This window comes from Amblyomma maculatum, chromosome 8, assembly GCF_055883805.1.
Source record: "Amblyomma maculatum isolate TAMU_Amacu chromosome 8, ASM5588380v1, whole genome shotgun sequence".
NCBI classification, from domain to species: domain Eukaryota; kingdom Metazoa; phylum Arthropoda; class Arachnida; order Ixodida; family Ixodidae; genus Amblyomma; species Amblyomma maculatum.
Window position 1 is genome coordinate 15,063,747 of NC_139351.1, and position 2,167 is coordinate 15,065,913.

Genomic DNA, 2,167 nt, shown 5'->3' on the forward strand with positions numbered 1-2,167 from the left:
ATTTGTAATGTACTGCTAACGAGGAATGGAACGCAACTAATGCAGCTGAAACAGGAGCACTAAAACAAGAGTTCGCTTGCGGCAGCAGGGTGACAGTTAGTGCATTTCGCTCTCACGTTGATAACGCGAATAACGCTGTTTCTACACAGCAATACAGCCGTAATACGTTTCCCCTTCACGCTTTGGGTGGGGGCGATGGCTCGTATGTGAATAGCGCCGTGGATAATTATTAGGGCGAAAGCCTTGTACGTGCTGTGTTTGCCACCATACCGCCAGCCGACATGCCGGTAAAGATGCCATTCCTTGACGAAGAAAAGGATCTAACTGAGCTGCTAGGGAAATACAAGAACGTTGTTGAGAACAAAAAACTGATGCGATGTCCCTGCACGCCAAAACGAAGGCATGGGAGCGCTTGTGCCTAGAATATAATAGCATGCCTAACGTGCGTCCCCGGGAAGTCAAGCAACTTAAGAAGCTGTGGGATAACTTGAAGCAAAAATACAAGAAAGAAAAGGCGAGGCAAGCGAGAGAGGTGATGGCCACAGGTAAGTTTCAGCATTTTATAAACTGTCATGTGCCGTATTCCGTTTTTTTTTTGTATTGCCGACTGTGACGTTAATTACAGGTGGTGTACCACCATCGGAGCCTCTCGACGACAGGCTCGCCCAGATAGAGGAAATCGTGCCGCATATAGCGGTACGGGTTCCGAACCCCTATGGCAGCGACGTGCAGCCGTCAGCCAGCCAAGCCGTTGCCAACATCATAGAAAGCATGGTGGTAGGGGACGGCCGGTCCGATGCAAGTGATGAAGGTAAGCAGGACATTCTGTACAACCCAATTCAGATTACTCTTTGAACCGCTGCAGCTGTCGGCTGCATATTGTAACATTCCCCATATTAGCCATTAAGCCAGTGCACATTAGTGTGCAAGCGGCAAATGTCTTTTTTCAGCAGTGCTGCAGTATACGTTTGTGGCTTCCAAGAATGTGTGTATTGAGCGCGTCTTTTAACTTCCTTCTGTGCATCGCACTTAAGCAAAATGAAAAGCATTCCACTATATTTTCTACATAAGCAAATGTAACGGCAATCAAGCTGCTATGCTTGGAATGTTGTCTCTAGTACTATTTCATTGGTTTGTATATTAGCGCTAAACAGTTATGTGCCGTCAATATTTTTGATTAGGACACCTAGTAAAGTTCTTGTATTTGTTTTGAAACTGTTAGAGATTTTGTATTGATTGTTAAAGTGCAGTGTATGACAAAGATGCATCATCGGTCTGACATGAGCGCTTAATTCCGTCTCTATTTCATGTGACAGCCTGAGTTCCACACACTTGTAGGTTGCCTGCTTACAATGCTATCACCACAGTGATGAATGACTCTCCTTATTGAGACGGAAGTAAAGTGCTTTCAATCAGCATGGTAAACCAACTCGACCAAACGCTGTCATTATTGAAGATTTTATTACAATGCTTTATATATCCAAACTTCTTGCAGAGTTCCCAGTGAACAGTCAGGCAGATGAGATGCTGTCTGACGCCACACTACACAGCGAGCCAGCAGCTGCCGTGGACACTGCTGGGTTGGCAGCCGAAGATAGACTGGCAGCTTCATGCAGCCAGGAATCAGCAGGTGAACGACCAGTACGTCGTCGACAAGGTGGTCGAGTCACTGCTGTAGAGGAGGCAATATCCAGTGAGCTAGAGGCCGGTCTTCAGGCTGCAGAGAATGAAAAGGCACAGAGGCACCAAGAGCACTTGTCAAGAATGAAGATGACAGAAGATGAACATGCATTCAAACGCGAGCAGCATGTAGATGAGAGAAGCAAGCGGAATGCAATTCACGAGATGAAAATGCGCGTCTTGAGGGCAAAAGAAGAAGCCCAGAAACTTAAGATAACTATTTTGACGAAGCAGCTGGCTGCTCTGAATCTGCAGCAGTGATCGGAGCAGCATAAGTCTCGTGCAGATAACCGACAAAAGCTTCTATATAACATTGAATAATTTGACTGAAGATAAAGCGCACGGGAAAACACACACAAGAGAAGAAGACACAGGACACGCGCTAGCGCGTGTCCTGTGTCTTCTTCTTTTGTGTGTGTTTTCCCGTGCGCTTTATCTTCAGTCAAATTACAATGCACCATCTAGCCCAACTTCAAGTTTTGTTAAA

The 2,167-nt window shown here is 45.9% G+C and overlaps 1 protein-coding gene across 1 annotated transcript; it reads left to right on the forward strand.

The window, feature by feature from the left end:
* Positions 1–605: 605 nt before the first annotated feature.
* Positions 606–1,965, forward strand: LOC146180590 (uncharacterized). The gene is made up of 2 exons (XM_084577811.1): positions 606–811; positions 1,496–1,965. The coding sequence occupies exons 1-2, from the start codon at positions 772–774 to the stop codon at positions 1,939–1,941; spliced, it is 486 nt and encodes a 161-aa protein (XP_084433937.1). The 5' UTR covers positions 606–771; the 3' UTR covers positions 1,942–1,965.
* The last annotated feature ends 202 nt before the right edge of the window (positions 1,966–2,167 follow it).